Here is a 20,880-nt window from a genome sequence, read left to right on the forward strand (position 1 = left end):
ATAAAAAGGATATACATAGACTGTATATAAAAAGGACTATATATACAGTCTATGTATATCCTTTTATCCTTTATAGTCCTTTTTATATACAGTCTATGTATATCCTTTTGATCCTTTATAGTCCTTTTTATATACAGTCTATGTATATCCTTTTGATCCTTTTATAGTCCTTTTTATATACAGTCTATGTATATCCTTTTTATCCTTTATAGTCCTTTTTATATACAGTATAGACTATATAAAAAGGACTATCCTTTTTATCCTTTATAGTCCTTTTTATATACAGTCTATGTATATACTTGTTATCCTTTATAGTCCTTTTTATATACAGTCTATGTATATCCTTTTATCCTTTATAGTCCTTTTTATATACAGTCTATGTATATCCTTTTTATCCTTTATAGTCCTTTTGATATACAGTCTATGTATATCCTTTTGATCCTTTATAGTCCTTTTTATATACAGTCTATACTGTATATAAAAAGGACTATCCTTTTTATCCTTTATAGTCCTTTTTATATACAGTCTATGTATATCCTTTTGATCCTTTATAGTCCTTTTTATATACAGTTATGTATATCCTTTTGATCCTTTTATAATCCTTTTATATACAGTCTATGTATATCCTTTTTATCCTTTATAGTCCTTTTTATATACAGTCTATGTATATCCTTTTAATCCTTTATAGTCCTTTTTATATACAGTCTATGTAAATCCTTTTTATCCTTTATAGTCCTTTTTATATACAGTCTATGTATATCCTTTTATCCTTTATAGTCTTTTTTATATACAGTCTATGTATATCCTTTTTATCCTTTATAGTCCTTTTTATATACAGTCTATGTATATCCTTTTATCCTTTATAGTCCTTTTTATATACAGTCTATGTATATCCTTTTGATCCTTTATAGTCCTTTTTATATACAGTCTATGTATATCCTTTTGATCCTTTATAGTCCTTTTTATATACAGTCTATGTATAAAAGGACTATAAAGGATCAAAAGGATATACATAGACTGTATTTTTTTTTTTTAAACTCACAGATTGAGGTTCCACCTTTAAATAAATAAATAAATGATGATGATGATGATATTTGCATATAGGCAATATCTACAGTGTTTCATATCTAAGCACCTTGATGGACTAAATCAAAGTCTGCTCATCCATTCAGTGCAGCAGCAGCATCATGATGTGTGGATTGAGGTTGATTGACAGGCTCTGCGACTCTGAAGTTTGTCCCTCGCCGGCCGCCGTTTAAACCCGTACGTGGCACTCACAGAGCGGTGCAGCGCAGCCGAAGCGGCTCGTACTCACTCGTACAACCCGACTTCCTGCACTCCCTGCAGGAGATACTGTGGCGAGGATAGGTTCGATACCGCCGGACTCACCCCCTAAGCGCTTGGAACATGTTTACCCTGTCGGAGCTCGTTGTTTTGCTGGCCGTCCTGTCCGCCACCGCGTCCGGCTACTTCGTTAGCATAGACGCCCATGCCGACGAGTGCTTCCACGAGCGGGTCAACTCCGGCACCAAGATGGGCCTCATGTTTGAGGTCGCCGAAGGAGGCTTCCTGGACATTGATGTGGAGGTGAGACATGTCGCTGGGATCATGAACCAAGCGCCCTAACCTGGTGAAATGCATCTTAATGTGTAAACACAACTCATTCGGTGAATCCCAAGGCCTGTGCTAACGTTAGCTCTTAGCTTGCCTGCGTTACGTCTAGTGGAAGTAGCCCCTGTGCTTGCCCATGTTTATGGCTTTTAACTCACGGGTAGCGTTTTAATCTGTGGATAAATAACTTAATAGATATTTTGGTATCAGCTTTCTGTTATGGAGCGTGTGGCACTGACCACTATATTATTCACAGCGATACAGGAAGTGCAGTGTTAGCATGTCACCGGCTAATTCCTGCTAGCAAAATCACATAGCCATCAAAGGTGCTTGACCTAATAATACACTATGAGGTGAGATATTCCTCCTCCTCTTTCCATCTGTTGTCTCTGGAAACCTCCCTGCGCTCTGCAGTGTACTTGAACGCTGCACATTTCGCTGCCATATGTTGTCAACAGTCCTGTCATGAAGTTAATGATCTGCCCTAATGCAGCACTGAGTTTTCACACCTGCCCCCCCACCCCCCTCTCCAGATAACAGGGCCTGATGGGAAGCAGATTTACAAAGGCGACAGAGAGTCCAGTGGCAAGTACTCTGTGGCAGCACACATGGACGGGACCTACAAGTTCTGCTTCAGCAACAAGATGTCAACCATGACACCCAAGATTGTCATGTTCACCATTGATATCGGAGAGGCACCGAAAGGCCAAGACATGGAGACAGAAGGTACGTGGAGGATCTACGTGGTCGTCACTGAATATGTCTGTGCAGAAGAGCTTACGAAATTGCAGAGCGCGTGTCCCACGGCCTTTCACTACATGGCTCCAGCAAAATGTTTCTCTGTGTGTTCTGCTTGTGTTTATCTTGTTCAACAACAGATTTTCTCCCTTGTGACTTTATTTTGGGCCCCTTTCCCCCCACTTTATAGGTGGTGACAGCTGGGATGGTAGGGCACAGGGCAGGCTATGACTTGAGTTTGCGATGCACTGCAGAGTTTTCTCTAACCAGTGTTGTTTCCATAGCCTAAACTAATATTGTGCAGTACTACGACATGTAATCAAGCTGCTGTGATGCTTGTGAATGGTTTGACTATTTGCACAATGAGGAAATTATATGATCTGTAAGTGTCTGATGAGACAGCATCACCTTTCACATGTCCCCAAGCTATGACGCATGTATTGCATACTCTGTGCATGTTTTTTGTGCACACAAATGTTTGCGTGGCCTATTACTGATGCATTAACTTTTTCCTGGTTCAGCCCACCAAAACAAACTGGAGGAGATGATCAACGAGCTGGCGGTTGCTATGACAGCTGTAAAGCATGAGCAGGAGTACATGGAGGTCCGCGAGAGGATACACAGAGCAAGTAAGTGTCCAGGGAACATGTACAGAAAGTGTAATGTGTTGATTTAAGTGTGTAAAATCCTAAACATTCCTTTCGTCTCCCTCTAGTCAACGACAACACAAACAGCAGAGTGGTGCTGTGGTCGTTCTTCGAGGCTCTGGTTCTGGTGGCGATGACGCTCGGACAGATTTACTATCTGAAGAGATTTTTCGAAGTGCGGCGGGTGGTGTAGTGCGATGAAGTGATCTCTCTGTGTCCTCCACTGTTTTCTCCAACACAAAGACAGTTATTTACACTCTGGAAATGAGACTGGCAGTTTGAGTAAAGCCCACAAATGATTGGATCTCAGATGTTTTTGTTGTCCTGTTACCTATTTGCTTCCTTCTGTAAAAATGTAATATTGTTTGGAGTGAATGGCCAAAAGGTTCATTAGGGTTTTTTTTGTTTTGTTTGTTTAACTGACTATTTTTTTCTCCAGTATTGTTTGCTAATTATACATAAATACCAATCACAAGCCAGAACCGTTTGGCCTGTATGAAGTAGTGTAAGGCTCATACATTTAAATGAAGGCAGTCTGATGAAAAATGCACAAAAGTGGACATGCATGTGTGGAGTCGCCACAGGAGAATGTGCCCTTATTTAGATTTAACTGGGATACTTTTCAAACCCTAAATATATCAAACATGAAAACCGATTCCATTAGTTCACCGGCTGGGGGCTTTGTTTCCAATATCTAAGCCAAGTCAGACAATGTACTGTACATTGTGTTACTGCTCTCAAACAACAAATTGCACTCCTAAAGAATATGTCTAAATAACCTGAAGGATTTATATTTCAGCTGGTCTTTAAGGGAAACTGTGCAGCTTCTCGCTCTGTCTGTTGATTCATTTTGATCCGTGCCACAGGGGGCTTCAGTGGACGTCTTCTGTAGGGGAATGGCTTGACTCCCTACATAGTTCAGAAAAAGGCAACAGGCCTGAAAGGTCACAAGTCAATGTAATATTCAAAGAGTAAAACTTTTAAACTGCGATTTAGCAGGAAAAGCTGAGACCAAGTTGGATTTCATCTTAACTACTTGGGCTGAAACTCCAAAACAATGTGGAGAGGAATACAGAAATACATGTTACGTGTTGATTGAGGCTGGCTGGGTGGGGCGGGGGGGTCACCTAATTGACTGCTGTGTGCTTTAGTTGCTTCTACTCTAGTTAGTTTGTTGGTGTCTGGGATTTTAAATTATGAGATTGTATACAATTTTGGATATTTTGTTTTAGTTTTTCTTTTTCTGGAGCATATCCAGTGACATGCGACTGTTTTGATGATGCCTTTAAAATGATTTTTCCTTCCTCATACAAAGTAAAAGGCTTCTGTCCAAGGCACTTCACATCTGAGGCATGTTACTGAATATGCTCCAGTTTTGTATTAAAAAAAGCATCCTTGAGCTCAGGCAGGTAAACTGCTCTGTACACAGTCTCTCCTTTTTGTGATTTCGACAAAATCTGATTAATGGATCTGTGCAAATGTAGAATGATTGTGGAAAATTCCCCAGGTTTCATAATAAAGCCAATATTCTGTACAATTACTCAAATGTCTTTGTAAACAGGTGGAAACTGCTATGGTAAAAAGTTTGACCACGAATCATCCAATTCAGCTTTGCTGCTGAATTGGATGATAACATTATGCTAAATTTCTGTGCTTTAATCACTGGAACAGAACCATTGTTTATGTTATTAGCTTCACCTACTATGAAAAGTCAATGTCTGCTGTGAAAAGAGTCCCAACATGTTAACTCATTTAGAGACAAGATCACTGTAACAATGTGTGAATGACAGTACAGCAACATACAGAAGTTTCTATCTGTATAGTTGAAAATAAATTTCCAACTGTATGTGCTGGAACATTTTCCATAAGGAAAGCAACTTGGTGAAAACGTATTCGTTCTTTATGAGAATGGGAGGAGGTGGAGAAAAGTTGTGATTTTTACTTGGCACACTGCTCTGGCTGCAAGCAGATTATTGTATTACCCCTGTGTGTGTGTGTGTGTCAATAACTCAACAACACATGGACAGATTTTCACGAAACTTGTCGAAAATATTACTTGGGAGAGTATCTCCAGTTGATTAACTTTTGGAGCTGATTGGTCAAAGGTAAAAAAAAAAAACTGATACATTTTTAGGTATCCCTGCACCTTTTAAGACTATAGACACAACCTACATGTACAGCTTATATTGATCCAAGCCTAATTCAAAACGGTCACATAGTAACATTAAAAGTCTGAAACAGAATTCACATAGACATACAAAAGCTAGCACATATCAGGTTTTGATATTTTAAAAGCCAGGGGTGGAAGAAGTATCAAAAACGCATTGTGGAAGTAGTGTTATGCCCTGATTTCAAAATTTTACTGAAGTCAATGCACCAAAGTATTAACATGGAAAGATACTTAAAGTACCAAAGGTACAAGTACTCACCAGGCACATTTCAGCCTTTATTATATAAATGAGTCTTAATCAGTGATGCATTGATTTAAATGTTGAAGTTGGTAAAGGTTGAGCTAATTTTAATCACTTATCGGCTTGTGGTAAATAAAGCTAAATTATATATGTATTGTAGTTTTATTATTGATCTGAATATAAAACTTTAAATAGAATCATCACATATATAAAAAAAACAATAAACGAATAATAAGTAAATAAATGTAGAGTAAAAAGTACAATGTGTTCCAATACAGAAGAATAAATCAGCAGGCAATCAAGTAAAGTACGAGTACTTTATATAATAAATATACGTATGCAGGACTTTCACGTGTAGTCGGGGTACTGCTACTTCTACCTAAATACAACATAAAAGGTACATAAAGAAAGTTACATGTGTATGCGGAACTGAACTACACGCGGAACTATTCTCGCCTCTATGCCTCAGTTCCCACCCGGCCTATAAACATCGGCGCGCCCGGAACACGGAGCAGCGTGGAGCTCGGACCCAGCAGCAGCGACACTCACGTTTCCTTTCCACAGTGAAAACCAGTGATCGCCGCTGGTTTGTTTCACAATGGACAACACCACAGACGGAACATGGGACACGTTACCTGTTCAGCTGAACGAGGGGATTCTACAAACTCTGCAGGAGCTGAAGTTCACTCACATGACACCTGTACAGGTAACACCAGCCCCCCCACCCTCACACGTGACTCCCACCAGCTCCTCTCCACAGCATCTTTACTCATCATCATCATCATTATTGTGTGTTTCTAGTCCGCGTGTATCCCGCTGTTCATGGGCAACAAAGATGTGGCTGCGGAGGCGGTAAGTACACGTTCTCCACCTTCAACAAGTACTCGAGTACTTATCTGAGTTACTTTTACTTCACTTCACTGTTTCCATCTCTTGCCACCTTCTACTTCTACTGCAACATATCAGATACTCTATCTTCTTACTCCTCCACATGTTTGAGAAAACTTTCAATATTTAGCAGATTCAGATCGATAATGCAGAATATAAGCAACAAACGAACTATCACGCTTTATGTGTTTTCACGTCATTACAAATATACTCATTCTTTTGAATCCCAATTTCACTGATGTATAAAAATGATAATCATGTTATTGTTTGTTTATGCTGGGGTCTGTCCCATATAACCATGTTACGTCAGATCTGGACATTATGAATTGTACAATGTGTTGTAAGACTCGTATCAAAACATTCCAGCTCGGCCACAGTCAAAGATGTTTGCTTGTGTCGTCGCAGGTGACTGGAAGTGGGAAGACGCTTGCTTTCGTCATCCCGATCATCGAGCTGCTCCTGAAGAGAGAGGAGAAGCTGAAGAAGATGCAGGTAACGATAAGGGAGACGTGTATTTTCACCCTGGTACTTTTACATTGCCAGTTGAGTTGTCATTTCTCCTGGATGCTGCAAGTGTTGATCTGGACCGTTCAGGGAGATGCTGAGTTTTGATTTGTGTTTTTCCGCAGGTTGGCGCCTTAGTGATCACTCCCACACGAGAACTGGCCCTTCAGATCAGCGAAGTGATGCAGCAGTTTATTGAGAAGTTTCCACAGTTCACGTGAGTTGAAAGTCACTGCAGAAGGTGGATCACTGGATGAAGATATGAACTGGGGCTGAAAGAACGAATCGATTAGTGCATCAATCTGCAACTATCATCAGTTATTTGACCTTTTTTTTTTTTTCTTCAAGCAAAAATGTCACTTTCACAATATCCAGAAAGTTGATAGACCAAATAATGACTCAGAAAAATAATTAGTTGAAATTATAGTAGCAATGATTGTTGGTTGTAGCTGTGGAATGAATAATCAGACGAGAGACAAACTGTTACGAAAGATGTTTCTACTACTGAGGGTGTATGTCAGTATTCACCATCACTCCTCCAAAGAGACAGACCCTAAAATCAAATCTGAGAGAGCATGAAGGCTCCTTATTGACCAAGATCCACAAGCCAGCTTCTTCCACACCTTACTTATTGTTTGTTGAACTTTAAACTGAATGAGATGTGGCAATATATTTATTTGTCAAAAAACACATCTGAAGTGTGTGTGTGTGTGTGTGTGTGTACTGTTTTTGTTACTTCTTCAGGGCCTTTTCCAAATAAACACTGACTAGACCAGTGTACCTTATGGGGACCAAAGCCTGGTCCTAATGAGGCAAACCCTAATGTACGAGGTCTTGGTCAATAAATTAAAGTCAGTACAAAGGATAGCTGCAGGAACCTTTTGTGTACGTGTGTTTAACTTTGCCTCGACCGCGCATCATTACTTCAATCCTAAAAGCACCAGAACTACAGCTTCCTCATCAGTTTAACCACACTTGGTCTTTTTTGTGTTTTTAATTACTTAAGTTGTTTCATGTATGTCTGTGTTTTCCAGGCAGATTTTATTGATTGGTGGATCCAACCCAATAGATGATGTGGAGAAGATCCAGGATCAAGGGTATGTGATGCATGGGGCGCCACGTCATCAGATCATTTAACAGTAACTGTATTATTGTTTATATGCTGATGGTGTCCAAATGTACCATTCTATATTTTTCCCGTTTTATATTCAGAATTCATTTTAAGGTTCTTGATATAACATACAAAGCCCCACATGGCCAGGCCCCTCTGTTCATCCCTGACCTGTTGCCACGTTAGATCACCATGTTGTTCTGACCAGGGCTTACTTGATGTCCCTCGCACACAATATAAAAACAAGAGATGAACGTGATGGGTCCAACATTAAGCAATAATTCTTCTCAACAAGAAGCTGAAAACTCATTTATTCAAGCTTTCCTTTGTCTAAGGAAAGGAGAGAGAGAGATAATAGAAAGAAAACTATAGGAAATGTTGGGTTTTCTTCTGTGCAAGTTACCTTTCTGATTCTTTTATTGTTTAATTTTAACAACTGTATTTTATGAATCGCTGTGACCTACTCTGTGAAAGGTGCTTTATTAATTCAACTTAACTGACTCACTTACTTACAGTTGTCCCGCCATCATCTTCCTCACAGAGGAACGAGTATGTTCATGGTTCTTGTCACGAGGAATTCTGGCAGATGTTTCCCAAATAATCTTTTTCATTAATACACAAATGTCTGCAGTGAGGCTCCAAGATCAAATCAGATCCTGTACTCCATCCAGAGTGTCGCGTGATTAAGTTCACAATAATGTGTAGACAGAGTTACACAAACCAACATGATAAACCCCTGTGTTTCAGAGCCAACATTGTGATCGCGACTCCCGGCCGTCTGGAGGATATGTTCAGGAGGAAAGAAGATGGTCTGGACTTTGGCAGCTCAGTCAGGTGTCTGGATGTGCTGGTTCTGGACGAGGCCGACAGGCTGCTGGAAATGGGCTTTGCGGCCAGGTACGGGATAAAGGGGAATATTTGTCATTGTGTAGGAACAAATGAGTTCTGTGTGCAGGATCTTAACAAGCATTTACTGTCTGTGCAATTCAATGGCTCTTGTGTAATGTACACTGTATTCTGTTCACAGTGAATATATTGTATTTACGTTGTACATATTATTTCTGTTCTATTTATATTGTTATATCATTGTATTGATATTGCATCTTTAATTATTATTACTTTTAATGATGCCTATTTTTTCACTGTTCTCTTTGCTGCTGCAACACAGCACTTTTCCCTGTTGTGGGACTAAAAAACGTTTCGCTTATCTGAATAATTAGAGTAAATACAGCGTTACAATGCTGTGTAGAGGCGTCGGGCATTCAAATTCTGTGTTTGGGCACATTTTGTTCCAGAATGAATTTGGTACCAGACAGACGCCTTCGTCCAAATCTCTAAAGTCCCTAAAACCTTCCCACAGTGCTGTGTTTTTAATTTTCTTCAGCTATTTGACGTCTTCTTGCCACTAACAGTCTGTCTGTGCTTCCAGTCTGAACACCATCTTGGGCTACCTGCCTAAACAGAGGCGCACAGGCCTGTTTTCAGCCACTCAGACTCAGGAGCTGGAGAAGCTGGTGAGGGCCGGCCTCAGGAACCCTGTCCGCATCACCGTCAAAGAGAAAGGCGTGGCTGCTGCCGCCCCTGCCCAGAAGACCCCCTCCAAGCTCTCCAACTACTACACAGTGAGTGTGGGGCCTGCTTCCCAAACAACCAGCCCAAAATTCAAAAAATGGTAACAACACAAAAAGTCACATCATGGTTTTCATTTCAGTTATGTCGAGCTGAGGACAAGTTCAACAACCTGGTGGCTTTTCTGAGACAACACAAGCACGAGAAGAATCTGGTCTTCTTCAAGTACGTTGAACTGGACCAACATTTGATTTAATCCTGTGTTAAGTGAAAGTTTTATTCAGCCAGTCTGCACATCCAAAACATTCAACTTCTGTTCTCACACAGAATCCCCACTTTTTTATTCTAGTAACAATTCAACTAGGTTACTTTAAACAAAACAATGCTGTCAAAATTGTGGACAGAAAGAGAAATTGAACGTTACTTTGTGCAACACTTCTATAAACAGGGACTTAGACTAAAAATAAAAGAAATCTGTAACTTACAATATGGTCTGTTCTGCAGTAAGGTTAAATTTGATTATTACCACAGCTCAGTCTCTACTAGAATAACTGATACCACGGCTGCAACCAATAATTTATTTCTTAATTGATTCATCTGCAGATTATTTTCTCAATCAATCTGTTTGTAAAATGTCCCAATTTCTTTAACCCCAAGGTGATGTCTTTGCATGTTATGATATGAATAAGACAGAGATGAGAAGTGAATTGGCACAATCAAAAAGCCTTAAAAAAAGTGTTTGGCATTATTCTAGAAAGGAAAAAAAAAATGACAGTAGAGTCAGTAGTTAAAACAATTCATTTTCTGTTGATCAATGAATCAGTTAATTGTTACAGCTCTATAAAATATTACTCCTGCAAAATCAAAATAAGCTCACCAGAGTTAATGGATCATTCAACAGCAGCCAGGGCAGAAATCTGATGGAGCAGCTCAAACTTCCGACGGTTGACTCCCGTCCTCTGTGGACAGATCGTCGACTGTTCAGGAAATTAATCAGGATTCGTGATTCGTTCCCCCTCAAACTGAAACCTCCATCTTTAGTGTCTGGACCAACAGCATCACTTTAGCCCTGAGGTTTAAAAAGGTGTGGTTCAGGTTCTTTAGTCACCAACTCACACGACTTGTCTCTCTGGTCATCAGCACGTGTGCGGGTGTGGAGTACTATGGCCGACTTCTGGAGACGCTGATCAAGAAGGTCATCATCTGCTGCATCCACGGCAAGATGAAGAGCAAACGCAACAAGATCTTTGGAGACTTTCGGGCCCTGAAGAGGTGAGAATGACTCTGCGTGTGATCGGTGCAGTGACGCTGGTTGTCTGTGATTTGACTTCCAAGTATCGCTTTTGTCCGTGTGTTACGCTGCAGTGGGATCTTGGTGTGCACAGACGTCATGGCCAGAGGCATCGATATCCCCGATGTTAGCTGGGTGCTGCAGTATGATCCTCCCAGCAGTGCCAGGTGAGTGAGCAAAGTAAAGTCTCTGAAACCTGCATCGCTGGATCTGAAAAGCCCAATTAGCATCATCATATTGACTACAAGGTTTTGTGGGTTTGTAAATAAACTTACAATATACAGTGTTTATAATCCGTCTCACTAAAAGACCTAAACCCTGATGAATATCTCTAGTGTTTCTCTAAAGCCTGATGCATATTGTTCCTCTGTGCTACAGAGCCACACTGTTTCACTGGGTCACATGTTCCCTCATCACCAGGAAGAAACACAGCACTTTTTCTTTTTTCCGTTCCACACACATCGCCCTGCCGCCTCAAATACTCATGAGCATCAAATGTGGATTCATCCGCTGCTGAAAATAGTCCCCATTAGTTGTCCTACTTTTTGAGTGACATTAAAAAAACTGCAGTGAACAGGTTGCCATAGCTATTACATCACCAGCCTTATTTAACTCACCAGTTACTTGGATGTGAACATGCTGCTTAATGCCAGTTGCAGATCAGTACATTGATTAACTAGTGGACTATGACTGAGTTCGGTAGTTAATTTTAATGATCTTTAATCAAACACAATTTACTTGAAATAACTGACTTTGGAAAGCAATAAATATCAGAACAATTAAGAAAAATAACCTCAGATGTTGAGATTACATAGTGTCACATTTTGAAAGTTACTGTGAGGATATAGAAAATCGTCTTCAGATGCCAGTTTAAGTTTCCAGTAGGTTTTCCAGTATAATTAACAAATTACATTATGTAGTTTGACATCAATTATTTTATTTAAAAAGATTCATCATTCAGGCTTTATTTTCTTCTACATTTATTCTGTCTGTGTCTCAGGGCCTTTGTCCATCGATGTGGGCGCACAGCACGTATTGGTAACCAGGGCAACGCTCTGGTCTTTTTGCTGCCGATGGAGGAAACGTATGTTACCTTCTTGTCCATCAACCAGAAAGTGAGTTCTTCTCTTTTTTTTTTATTCATACAATATTTACAGAGTTCTGAAAGCCATAGAACTTATCACTGCTTGTACCTGCTCTGCTTGTTCTGAAGTTGTTTTAAACCTGGTAGGAAATACTTTGATGTGACTGTTGCCGGGTTACTCTGGATTTTCTTTTCTACATAGAGCCTTTCTTACACATGTAATGGGGGAAATATTTATGTCATCAGGACTTTCCGTGCTGAGCTGCTAGTTACTGATTAACTCTGCTGCCGCTGTGCGACACACTCAGTTCTATTGGCTGCTGTAAAAACGAAAATCAATATCCACGACAGTTCCCTCCATAGCTGTGTGTTTTTACTGGACACACATATATATGCAGAATGAAACAGCTTTTAATATGACACTGGAATATTGGCATCATTCCTTATGAGCTACTATTGAATATGAATCAGTTGAGAAAAGACTTGTTATCTTGCATCTTCACAGTCCAGGCCTCACAAATAAAAGCTCTTCTGTCATTTTCCTCAGTGCCCGCTCGAGATAATGCCCCCTGTACGTGATGTTGTGGATGTGCTGCCCAAAGTCAGGGCCATGTCCCTGGCAGACCGCGCCATGTTTGACAGAAGCATGAGGGCCTTCGTCTCGTTCATCCAGGCCTACGCCAAACACGAGTGTAGTCTCATCTTTAGAATCAAAGGTGAAATAAGCAGCTTGACATCTTAGGATTCAATTTGTTGGTGTGTATCAAGTCCAAATATTTAAAAAAAAAAAAAAAAAAATTGTATTTCCTTTCTTTGTCTAGATTTGGACTTTGCTTCCTTAGCTCGTGGCTTTGCCCTCCTTCGCCTGCCGAAGATGCCTGAACTAAGAGGAAAAACGTTCCCTGATTTCGAAGCCACGACAGTGGACACAGAAACCATCCGCTACAAGGACAAGAACAGGGAGAAGGAGAGACAGAAGATGCTGAAAGACAGAGCTGAGAATCCTATTCCCAGAAAGATTTTCGTCAAGACTACGTCCTGGTCCAAACAAAAGAACAAGAAGGATCGCAAGAAAAAGTGGACAGCCAAAAGGAAGCGCAAAGAGGTATTTCCATTCAGTGGCCATTAAATGAATTGATAAAAGCGTCACTGGACTAGATGTATTTATGTCCCTCCTTTTGTATTTTCTGTGTCTGCAGGACTGTGACATTGACGATGAAGATATGAAAGAGCTTTTAAACGACACTCGCCTCCTCAAGAAACTGAAGAAAGGGCAAATCAGCGAGGAGGACTTTGAGAAACAGATAACAACCTTACCAAAGTCCAAACACAAAACCGAGGGAGTACCACTCGACGACTCAGTGGTGGAGGCTGTTTGACAAAACTCTTGAAGTCAAAATGGCCAATGTCAGAAACAAAGTTTTAAATAAATCCAGAGCAACACCTCGGACATTTGTTTTCCCTTTGATAAAAGGGTTTTATTTGAGACTTTTGAGTCACGGTCATAAATAAAGTTTGATGAGTTCGTCGCTGACAGCAGACGGGGTGAGGACGCCCAGGTCAGTGAAGAGGAGGGTGATGAGGGAGGGAGGTGTGTAATCGATGATCGGATGCTCCTCTGACAGGTTCTGCACTGTCTTCAGGGTTTCTGCTTTGTACTGTGGAGGAACGGAGAAGATGTGTTAAGATCCAACAGTTGTATGTAAAGGTTTGGACAAAGGACATTTTGCTGTAAAGTGGAAATACAAAAATCTAACCCCTGCAGCAGTGAGTCTCTTTTTTAATGTTGAAGCACTCTCACTTTTATTTCATGAACAATAACAACAATTAGAATTAAAGGCCACAATGAGCCTGAATAAACTACCTTCAATGATTAGTCAGATATTTGTCCAACAGGTGGCTTTTGTGGGAAGCGCTGGTTATTTTTCATTGTTCTTCTCTACTGGGAGAGGAGTCAAATTGAATAGTGGAGCAAGCTGGGTTGCATTAATTGAGTACAGTGATTGAGTTGTTCCTGCAAAATCATCTAGAAATGAATGGAGATGAATTACTAAAGAAATGAATTCCTTTCCTGTGATTTGGTGCCTCTCCAGGGACACATTTTGAGAGGTGCAGAGAAGCTTTTACAGTTCCTCGCCTGATGACTTACTTTCCCAGTTCAAAGCCCCATGATGAACAGTAGACAAAGATGGACTCAGAGTCACAGCACTGCGACCCTGACACTGCATGAAGGAGTGGGTAGGCATGTCTAAATCCCAGCTCCCAGAACTCAGTTGTCAAGACATTTTTTTTGAAATTTCAGAGTAGAGGCACTTCAGCCAAAACTTAGGGCGTGGCTTAACTTCCTGCATACACAACAGCACAAAGTATAGCTGCTTTCAGGCGAGCACTGAACTCAGGAGATGGTCCGCATTTTCTCCAGAGGAGGGGTATGTGTGAACGCAAATGTCCCAGTGAGAGCCTCCAGGGACTTTCTCCACCTGGCCCCCTAATATAAAGTCCACAGAAAGTGCTGCAAACAAAATCACAGGATCTCCGCAGTGGAATTAATACATGATAATGACATCATGTCTCTGCTCGCTGCACCACCTCTCACCTGAATCCTGCGAATTATTTGTTGCTGTTGTGAGCACGTCTGAGCAAAGAAAGGCAAACTGCGGAGAAAGTCCAGAAGATCCTCTGCAGGACATGAAAACGGCTATTGTGTCATAATACATGAAATTATACCTTAAATTTATCCGGCACATCCTGTTGGTTGAGCGGATAGAGCCGGACAAACTTGAAACTCTCTGCCACAACGTAGAAGGGCTTGTTGTGAGCTTTGGAGCACATCGCCGTCTGATAAGTGCCGATCTGCAGAAACAAAGGTGAGGAGTTTAGGTCTGTGTTTGTCACCACATGTACCTGACATATGTGACATGTATCACAGAGTGAGATCAGTAGGTGAGCCAGACATCTTTGCGCTTTACTCATTGTTTGCTGTCTTCCTAAACAGTTAGCGCACCATTATCTGGAGAAGCTCACCAAGGTATCACAAGTGTTCGGATTTGTTCGCAGTGAAAACACTTTTTTGGAAAGTTCAGACTTTTCAAACAATTGAACACGAGACAGAATTAAACTAAAGCGGACTCGCAGGATTTCTGCAGTCTTCAGCTCCAACGATATAATGTCCGATTGATGAGGACGGTCAAATGGCACGTTCAAGCTAGTGTTGACTGCTGGGCCTGAAGTTGATGATGCTGGTAGTAATCAAAAAATGATATTACCCTGGCAACGAAATCATTTTCTCCATTCAAACGGAAAAACTATGACCCGCTGAATTAACAACATGCTGATGTCAGACACACACCCATCTACAAACCAATGTCAAGTATAGCTAGACGCTAGGTGGTGAGGACAGGATCGATACATTTCCTGATTTAATTATGAAACCAAAACTAACCGGATCAAATGTTTATAATGTAATAAAGACATGCACCTTGGTTCAGACTTTCAGGTGTGAAAGCGCCCTAAGATGGACTCACTTTGTGATACAGACCCCTGACTATTTCCTGAAACACACCTTGTTGATGATTCCGCCGCTCTCAACAACTCCCTCTGCACCAACAATAACTAGATCCACCTTCTCCAGGACATACCTGTGAAAAATGACAGAAACATACTAAATTAATGCAACTGAGTTCATCTTGACAATGTATGACACTGATATTAAATCTATTTACCCGACGGCTGCATCCAGGACCACGGTTACTGGAACATTAAGTTTTCTCAGGGCTTCGGCCATCTGTCGCCTGAATAGAAAAAAAACCGGATTCAATGAGCGTTTGTCCCGTCAGGATAAAACTGGGACACAGTTTACTGACAGTATTCACTCACCCAGCTGAGTCAGGCTGCGATTCAGTCACATAGACAGAGAAACGTTTCTTCTCAGCTGCAGCTTTTTCCAGCACCCTGAGGACGACTCTGGAGTAGGAGTGAGTCAGGATTTTCTGGGAGAGAAACATTTGAAAGACAAAGGGGGGGGGGGAATATTAGCACATTGCCTGAATAGTGTGTGTGTTCTGTCTGCTTACATCCAAACTGGGTCGTCTTAAATCCTACAATCATTGGCCAACTTACAATGTGGTCTATGTTTCAATCAGAATACTTGAGAAATTAACAAACTCTTAAAAGCTATAAACACAATTTAGTGTCTTCAAAGCATCAGCTGGTCATGTCTTTACTAAGCAGATATTAACTCTGTGAGCACAACTTGTATCCATATCACTTCCCTCCTTTTTACACTGGCTAACCCTGAGCTATAGAATTTACTAAAAATCTTCATCAATAACTCTGAAAGCTCTACAAGGTGTTGCTCTAATCTGAATTACAGGTTTATTTGCCCCCTACAAGCCCAGCCACTGTCAGTGCTCCTCAGGTCGAACCCTGCTAAGTGTTCCCAGTCCTGCTACAATAGAAACTGGACATTTCCCATCAGAACCCTGCAGCTGTGGAACCTGAGGAAACTGAGGAACTCTTCTTTTAAATCACTCCTCAAAATGTATATTTACGGGAAAGTTTCTTTTCTTCTAATAATCCCATTGTTTATCTAGATTCTATCCCCTTTAGTTATCTGTTTGTATTAGTCACTGTTTTATCAGGTCTTATGATTTTTTTTGTTTTTTATCTGAAGTTCCTCTGACCCAAACACATAATGAAAATATAATCCATACAATACAGCATTACAAATGTTTTACTTTTTCGTTAGACAGCAAACTGTCCAACAATAACAGCTTGTTCATCAACAGTTATAATATTAATAATTAATACTGTACTTACAGCACCGTCTTTGATGAAGGTGTGACAGAGCTTTGCAACCTTGTTCCTGGACATTGAGATCTTCTCTAGAAACAGTTCTCCCCTCTCTTCCATCACCTTCTTACAACGAGACAGATCCTGACAGACAGAGAGACGAAAGTTAGCTTTGCCTTGAAATAATAACTAAAACTGACCCCCAAAAATAACTAAATAATGTAAAGATGCAAATTAACTATCTTATTAATTTAGTTATGGTTTATTGCTTGCCTTTTTTTTTCGCCCTAGAAACTACTTTGACAGGATCCAACAGGATAAGGCCTGGGAGGAGCAGAACTAATACGTGGAAAGCAGCAGTGCAATCTCGCAAACATAGGTCCCCAAACATACTCCTTCATAAGCTATCAATGAAAAGTTTTGAGTTTAAGAAATAGCATTTTTCTAACCTTACTCACTTAAAGAATTATGGACAAGCCACCAACCAAACTGTACAAGTTCGGACCATTAAAACCCCCACAAATCCACAGTTTTTTGACCAGGGTACATTTTTCCAATGTTTCGCTTCCGACATGGACACATCCAACACATCTGAATGCGAGTTGTTGACAACGTCACATTTGGAAGCAATAATAGAAGTAGTAGTGGCAGTAGAAGAACAACTTCCTCCTCTATCTAATCTGATTTTAAATATGTTAATGTTTACGTTTCTAATTTAACACATCATAAAATGTGTCCTGAAGACAGTGGTACAGTCTAAGATCCTGAACCAGTGAAACTCACCAACTTCTCTTTCAATTTTTTTTCTTTTTATAACATAAAAGGAGCAGCAGATATTTGTTGCTTGTTTTTAAAATGTTGTTTTATGCCTTAAAACTCATTTTAAGACAACTAATCTAAAACAATGATGACCTGATGTGGGTACTGTTTTATGAACCTCTCCTTTAGCCATTGCCTCTTCGGTCTTGGTCCCAGTGTAAAATATGGAGTGCTGGAGCACGGTTGTGTCCCGGGCAGGTAACTCACCTGGTGCTCCAGGGATGTGAGGCTTATGAAGCGCAGGAAGAGCTCCCCTCCTGAGGACACGCCCACAGAGGAGTCCACTCGCGTCAGGCAGTCTGTGGCCCACGTCAGGCTCTCCCTCAGGCCCAGGATGGTTTCACCTAGACGGGCAGAGAGAGCTTGTCGAATGAGGCTGAGAACAGTATGCAGCTGTTCCATTTAACACTTACAGGAAGTTACATGTGTAAGAATACAGGAGCTGGGAGTGAACGTACCTTTGTCCCGCTTAAGGAATTCCAGCAGAGTGCGGATAGCGGCCACAGCTGAGGCCATGTCCGGGTCCTCCCTCATCTGAGTCCTGAAATACTCCACCAGCTCTGACCCGGGGCACAGTGAGAGTGAGAGTCAGTGAGGCAGCACCGAAATCTGAGCATCCATTGTCCCACCTGTGTACGGCTCTATACAAAACTACATCAGCATATTAGTCAACGCATTGAACAGCTACATCATCTTTGAGTATACAACACCAACACATCTAAACCCCAGCTCTTGGTCCTACACTAGAGAATACTGTATTCCATAATCAAATAATAAATCCTGATTTATTAGATTTTGTGTTTTAACTAAAAACACTTGATAATAAAGCTGTGATCACTCTCAAACAGCTTCAACACAGACATCAGAGTTCAATAACAACATGTCTGAGGATGTATTCACACCAGCGAGCTGAAAAACTCTGTGTTGTGTTGTTTCTATAACTTCAGACATTTTCAACTATTATAATAACAGGTAACTATCAAGAGAACAGCTCATCTCACCCTGACTGTTTTCTTCCTCGCTGCTGATTTGACTTATTTTGAACTAATGACTGCAGTGGCCCCTGAGAGGCCCTGGTGTTGTTTCAAACACGTGTAAACTGTACCTCACTCTGTGGAAGGGCCCCTCTCGTGCTGACAAGTAGTTCCACTGTCCCCATCACTACTTATCACCTGGTTCTTATCTGCTCCCTGAGGAGGAGACTGAACTAACTCACCTCCTTCATCCATCGTCAGTCTGACAGGTGCAGTTCTCAGGGTTGAAACAAACCACGGCGAATCAAGCGTTGGAGGTTTTTTCGCTAGTTTCAGTCAGTCAACAGGTTTTTATATCACCTCCCGTCCACACGCGACTTTACCACAAACAGTTTCAGTCCCAGTTACCAGGTGAAAACCAGCTGAGTTAGGCCATGACACTTCAGCTGTGGGCAGTTTGTGAGGAGCTGAGCACCATTAGCTTCTGTGGCGGCGCTGCGTGTCGCGAGGAGATGACGTAGGACGGTGGTGGTGCCTTCGCGTGCTGCTGGAAAAGTTGTGCTCGATTTTACGTTTGAGGGATTTGAGGGATTTGGTGGAAATGATGGTAAGATGTAGACTGAAAACAAAGTGTGGTTGTAGTTCAGATAACATTGTTATTGATAACAATATTGTTTTTTTTGTATTCCACTTGTGCATTGTGCGTAGGACAAGTGCGTAGGACATGAGTAGGACAAGGTACTGAGCCCATGCATTTATCCTTCTATAGTTCTTCAAATGGTGTCTAACCAACTGTCTGATGTAAAATAATTAATAATTTTATATTGATGTATAACAGAGAATAATAGAAAATCTTGATACTTAGATTTTGCTTTGAAAATGACTCACAGAATCAGTTTTATTTACTTCAAAGTTCCCCTAGCTTTTAAAAGTTGGCACTACACTATTACTGTTTTTGTAATTATATTTTCATTCATCTATATGATAACTTTGTATTATTAAAATGTCTATCTGACTATAGTACTTGTCTACATCTTGTTGTCAATCATATAGTGTCTTTTTAAAGAGCTCAGCCCAACAGACCACCTCTCTCTCTGGGGGGTGAGGGGTCTACTCTGAGAGTAGAATGAGAGGCAAATCTTCCAGCTACCAGGCTCCTCTCCTGTAGAACCAGATCCAGTTTGGGTTCAGGAGGCAGAAACCATCTCTACATTTAAGGTTAGACTTAAAACGTTCCTTATTAATAAAGCCCATAGTTGGTGTTGGCTCAGGTGAGTCCTGAGCCATCCCTCAGTTCTGCTGCTGTAGATCTAGAGTGCTGGGGGAACTCCCATCATGCACTGGGCACTTCCACATCACACTACTGCATGTTATCAACTTCTTTGTCCTTGTTACTATTGTTATAACTTATTCATTGATGGTGTTCTAACTGATAAGATCATTATACCTGTGTGTACTGGTATTATTTTAACCAGTTTGATAGTGCTATACTTTACAACAGTCACACAACTGCTCTCTCTCTCTCTCTCTCTCTCTCTCTCTCTCTCTCTCTCTCTCTCTCTCTCTCTCTCTCTCTCTTCTGAACCCAACTGGTTGAAGCAGACGCCCCCCCCCACCCCTTCCTGTTAGAGGGGAGTTTACTTCTCTTCCCTGTCACCAACAGTTTGTTCAATGAGAGAACTGTTGGCTCTCTCTCTTATACCTTTCCCCCCCCTGTAAAGTACCTTTGAGATTACACATAAAATATGATAATCCTGTATTAATCCCCATGGGGAGAATTTGTGTATATCAGTAGCTCAAGTACAGAATAAATACAGGTTAAAACTACAGTGTCACTCAGTAGAGCACATACCTCCACCCAACAGTCCCCTTAAATTCAGGCAAGCCGCACCAAATTTCACAGTCCTGATATCGTCCTCTGCGTGGTCGCGTGTGGATCACAGAGGAGATTTAGGCCAAAAACATGGTGTCAGTGATGCCGTTTCAAATGGGATATGAATGTCGGGGCTTACAGACACTTGGATGGCAACACAGGAGCAGTATGGAGGCATCTTTTTCTGTTGTTTTTTTACATTTTTAGATGGGGTCACAATTTACTTCAATTTTATTGGATTTGGCTGCAACACTGTTTACCCCTGAAACTCCAAAAGTGTTTTGTGGACTACAACACTTTACCCACCCCTCCATCGTCATAGTGGTGAGTAAATAATGAGTGAATTTTCATTTCTGGGTGAACTATCCCTTTAAGCTCACACTTAAATCACACATCAGATCTTGATGAACGAATTGTTCAAGTTGAAAATCATCACTGATGTACATGGTATAATTTGTTTGGAACAAAATTACATTACAACGTTCAATGGAAACCAAAATCATTAACCCACTGAGGGCTGGATTCAAAACCATATCGAAAATCAAAATGAAAAACTGAAATCACAGGCT

At 40.9% G+C, this 20,880-nt stretch overlaps 3 protein-coding genes across 4 annotated transcripts; 2 read left to right on the forward strand and 1 right to left on the reverse strand.

Annotated features, from left to right (window-relative positions):
• The first annotated feature begins 1,156 nt into the window (after positions 1–1,156).
• Positions 1,157–4,873, forward strand: tmed2 (transmembrane p24 trafficking protein 2). 2 transcript variants are annotated; one of them, XM_034602593.1, is made up of 5 exons: positions 1,245–1,587; positions 2,145–2,337; positions 2,540–2,557; positions 2,871–2,978; positions 3,065–4,873. In XM_034602593.1, exons 1-5 carry the CDS (start codon positions 1,408–1,410, stop codon positions 3,187–3,189), a joined length of 624 nt encoding a protein of 207 aa, XP_034458484.1. In that variant the 5' UTR covers positions 1,245–1,407; the 3' UTR covers positions 3,190–4,873. The 2 variants fall into 2 exon arrangements, with proteins under 2 accessions (XP_034458485.1, XP_034458484.1); XM_034602594.1 differs by lacking the exon at positions 2,540–2,557 and having other exon boundaries at positions 1,157–1,587; positions 3,065–4,528.
• A 1,010-nt stretch (positions 4,874–5,883) lies between these two features.
• ddx55 (DEAD (Asp-Glu-Ala-Asp) box polypeptide 55) lies at positions 5,884–13,618 on the forward strand. The gene is made up of 14 exons (XM_034602911.1): positions 5,884–6,113; positions 6,209–6,259; positions 6,701–6,787; positions 6,925–7,016; positions 7,834–7,896; positions 8,658–8,807; positions 9,340–9,532; positions 9,622–9,704; positions 10,620–10,751; positions 10,845–10,937; positions 11,771–11,885; positions 12,402–12,570; positions 12,676–12,959; positions 13,054–13,618. Exons 1-14 carry the CDS (start codon positions 6,006–6,008, stop codon positions 13,231–13,233), a joined length of 1,800 nt encoding a protein of 599 aa, XP_034458802.1. The 5' UTR covers positions 5,884–6,005; the 3' UTR covers positions 13,234–13,618.
• eif2b1 (eukaryotic translation initiation factor 2B, subunit 1 alpha) lies at positions 13,303–18,944 on the reverse strand. The gene is made up of 9 exons (XM_034602912.1): positions 18,681–18,944; positions 17,923–18,024; positions 17,672–17,808; positions 16,673–16,789; positions 15,731–15,843; positions 15,577–15,645; positions 15,417–15,492; positions 14,582–14,707; positions 13,303–13,512 (listed from the first exon to the last, which is right to left on the reverse strand). Exons 1-9 carry the CDS (start codon positions 18,691–18,693, stop codon positions 13,357–13,359), a joined length of 909 nt encoding a protein of 302 aa, XP_034458803.1. The 5' UTR covers positions 18,694–18,944; the 3' UTR covers positions 13,303–13,356.
• Between the last annotated feature and the right edge of the window lie 1,936 nt (positions 18,945–20,880).

The sequence above is a fragment of the Hippoglossus hippoglossus genome, chromosome 12 (genome assembly GCF_009819705.1).
Source record: "Hippoglossus hippoglossus isolate fHipHip1 chromosome 12, fHipHip1.pri, whole genome shotgun sequence".
NCBI lineage: Eukaryota > Metazoa > Chordata > Actinopteri > Pleuronectiformes > Pleuronectidae > Hippoglossus > Hippoglossus hippoglossus.

Excerpts from the sequence above, each read along its gene's own strand:
- eif2b1 (XM_034602912.1), bottom strand. Across the intron at positions 15,646-15,730 it reads TCGCAGCCTGACTCAGCTGG|GCGACAGATGGCCGAAGCCC; the intron begins GTGAGTGAATAC and ends TTTTCTATTCAG. Across the intron at positions 15,493-15,576 it reads GTCCTGGATGCAGCCGTCGG|GTATGTCCTGGAGAAGGTGG; the intron begins GTAAATAGATTT and ends CATTTTTCACAG.
- ddx55 (XM_034602911.1), top strand. The coding sequence starts at position 6,006 with ATGGACAACACCACAGACGGAACATGGGACACGTTACCTGTTCAGCTG. Across the intron at positions 7,017-7,833 it reads GAGAAGTTTCCACAGTTCAC|GCAGATTTTATTGATTGGTG; the intron begins GTGAGTTGAAAG and ends TGTGTTTTCCAG. Across the intron at positions 9,533-9,621 it reads AGCTCTCCAACTACTACACA|TTATGTCGAGCTGAGGACAA; the intron begins GTGAGTGTGGGG and ends TTTTCATTTCAG.
- tmed2 (XM_034602593.1), top strand. The coding sequence starts at position 1,408 with ATGTTTACCCTGTCGGAGCTCGTTGTTTTGCTGGCCGTCCTGTCCGCC. Across the intron at positions 1,588-2,144 it reads TCCTGGACATTGATGTGGAG|ATAACAGGGCCTGATGGGAA; the intron begins GTGAGACATGTC and ends CCCCCTCTCCAG. Across the intron at positions 2,979-3,064 it reads CGAGAGGATACACAGAGCAA|TCAACGACAACACAAACAGC; the intron begins GTAAGTGTCCAG and ends GTCTCCCTCTAG.